The sequence below is a fragment of the Lactuca sativa genome, chromosome 8 (genome assembly GCF_002870075.4).
Source record: "Lactuca sativa cultivar Salinas chromosome 8, Lsat_Salinas_v11, whole genome shotgun sequence".
Lineage (NCBI taxonomy): Eukaryota > Viridiplantae > Streptophyta > Magnoliopsida > Asterales > Asteraceae > Lactuca > Lactuca sativa.
The window spans coordinates 94243203-94246022 of NC_056630.2; the positions used below are offsets into that span (position 1 = coordinate 94243203).

Here is a 2820-nt window from a genome sequence, read left to right on the forward strand (position 1 = left end):
TGGTTTGTTAATATTGTAGATTTTGGCAAAAAAAAAAAAAAACAACCAGTTGGTTGATGAATATGAAATAGAACACATAGATACATACGTTCGGTGAATGAAACTATATATTTGAACTTTGAAGTTAAAAAAAAACTGAGTTTGAAAAGTATGTTGCTATTTAAGGGATTTTGTAAAACTTTGAGCTGGGGATAATGATGCATATCATATGGACTTTGATACATTAGTGATGGTGCATCATTATCTAGCAATTATGCACGAGCTTTGTGTGAATTGAAAGTAGTTTATACAAGTTATAACAATTGGAGATTTTGAAAAAATATATATTCTAGCAAACATACTTTCAATAGTTAATGATGGATTTGGTATGGAATTCTATATATATGTTTAAAGTGATTTTTGGAAAACCTTGAGTTTAACCCAAGCCTAGTTATGTAAAGAACATTCATTCAATTTACAGTAATGATTATATAAATTTCCATTGAGTTGATTTGTTTCCTTGTTGAATTTGAATTTGCAGGTTGAAATGTTTGAAAGAAAACTTTAAGGTGATGGAGAAGGAGTACAAATCGATGTCAAATATGTTGTTTTTAACTTTGAAATCCTTGGGATATAAAAGCATGATGTTATTTTTGTAAATATATCTCAAAAAGATCATTATAAATTATTGAAAAGAAATTTTAATTTGTGTGAATTTTGGATTTTGTATGGCATTTATGTTTTTTTTATAATTATTCTGAAAAAAAAATAATACAAAGGGCAAAATGGTCATTTTGTTAATTCAGCACAACAATTAAGAGGTTCCAACCAAACAGCATGTTAAAAATTCAGATCTTAAAAATTCAGACCCTCTTAGAAATTCAGACCTCTTAAAAATTCAGATCTTAAAAATTCAGATCTTACCAAACAGCCCCTAACTATAAATGTATTTCTTAAGAGTTAAGTAGGTTTGATTGATGTATTGCTCCTTCCATGCGTTGTTCTTTATAACTTGTACTTAACTTTTTTTAGTGTCTTGTTAGTTTTAAAATTATTTTTTAAAATTATTTCTGCAGTTCAAAAAAATGTAAGAACATAAGAAATAAATTATAAATTTATTTTAAAATATAATAGATTATGATATAATAGTCGGATGTCTAACAACACCATAATCGAATTTATTTGTCAAAAGAATTATTTAATCAAAAGAAAGTGTGACAGTCGAAGACGCGGAGAATTCAAGGTGGTTTAGGCTGGAGTGACACACGCTTTATTCGTCAAGAAAACAACCTTCACGTTATTATTTCCCTTCACGACAGATATTTATTATATACCTTTTTATTTTTATTTGTTTTTTTATAGTATAACTGTTATTCCCTTTTATATTTAAAATAATAAAAAAAATTGCATCTATTTGAATGTAATATAATCCTGTAGTGGAATCCAACAGTGATATAATCATCAAAACTAAGTAAAAACCTCAATGAATCATTGTGAAGAATTACAAGGAAGCTCAATCACTCAAAACAATATACGAACAAAATTCATTCATTAGATCGTTCCACAAAAAAGAGATTAGAGAAAATCGACTAGTTCTATAACTCACAGGATTAGTAAATAAAACAAAGAAATTGTCAAAGATGTACATGATTCCCTGATTTAATTTGATTTGATTTTCCGAACAGATCCGATCAATCCAAACCGAAAAACAAGAAGAAACCCTAACATATCTTCAAACATTAAAACATACCACAAAACCTAATGATTTAACTGATGATTCGGCACATGCGGCGGCAATCTCGCCGTAACTGGAGCAGTCGGTGCCGGTGAAGAAGGACAACAAGGGGAAGAACCAGGAGAAGGCGCAGAGTTTGATGCCAACATCGCCACAAGACAACCTTCGCTCCAGGATCGTCTGATAGGGTAGGAGACTTTGTGATGAGATGTGTGAGGGCAATTGGTTTCGCCGGATCTATGAAGAGCGCAGCTGCAGTTGCGGTGGTACGGCCTCCTCTCGATACTAATGTCGTCACTGGAAATGCATCCTCCGAATACGTTTCCGAATACCCCGTCTCCGGCGGCTCCAGACGCCATTGTTGAACCCTTTTCTCTGTGGATCTAGAAAAAGATCTGAAAGTGAGAGTTAATGGAGGTGGGGAAGGCGTATGCTATATATACCCGCGGCCATAGACTACGTGTTGACTGGGGACAGCCAAAGTCCCTTACGTGCAACAATTTTAAGTTGCATTCAATTCAATTTTGTTTACAAATTTTTAATTTGACGGTCCATATTTTTTTTCTCATATCTCAGTTATAACAAAAAGTCAAAAATAGAATTTTTATATGGTCGAAAATATATTTAATAAGTCTCTTATGCTGGGTTTAAACAAAGAAAAAAAAGTAATAGAAAATAAAGTAATGAGAGAAAAGAAAAGAAAAAAAAAACTCTTTTGTGTTTTCGAGTTAAAGAGAAGTAGAAGGAAAATTAATTATTTTGTGTTTTCTTTTTAGGAGCGTGTTCGGCAAAATTAGCTGATAGCTTGTAGCAGGTAGCGGACAGCTTGTAGTTTGTAGCATTTTGTTAAACGCTACATGAAGTAGCATTTGGATATGGAGCGTTTTGTTTAAACTAAACGCTAGAAGCTTGTAGTGCCAAACAAGGCTTTCTATTCATAACGGAACGTTTTGTCAAAAGCTAGAAGCTATAAGCTCTCAAACGCTTCCAAAAGCTCTGTGCCGAACACACCCTAAATCCTTTCAAATCGGATGGAAAGTTAGAAGGGAAAGTGATGTTTTTTTGTTTCCCCTCACTTCCTTCCATTTCATTTAATGAAACTCAGG

The 2820-nt window shown here is 32.5% G+C and overlaps 1 protein-coding gene across 1 annotated transcript; it reads right to left on the bottom strand.

The window, feature by feature from the left end:
• Window positions 1–1500: 1500 nt before the first annotated feature.
• Window positions 1501–2129, bottom strand: LOC111908353 (uncharacterized). Its single transcript, XM_023904175.3, has one exon. It carries the CDS (start codon window positions 2071–2073, stop codon window positions 1738–1740), a length of 336 nt encoding a protein of 111 aa, XP_023759943.1. The 5' UTR covers window positions 2074–2129; the 3' UTR covers window positions 1501–1737.
• Window positions 2130–2820: the final 691 nt, after the last annotated feature.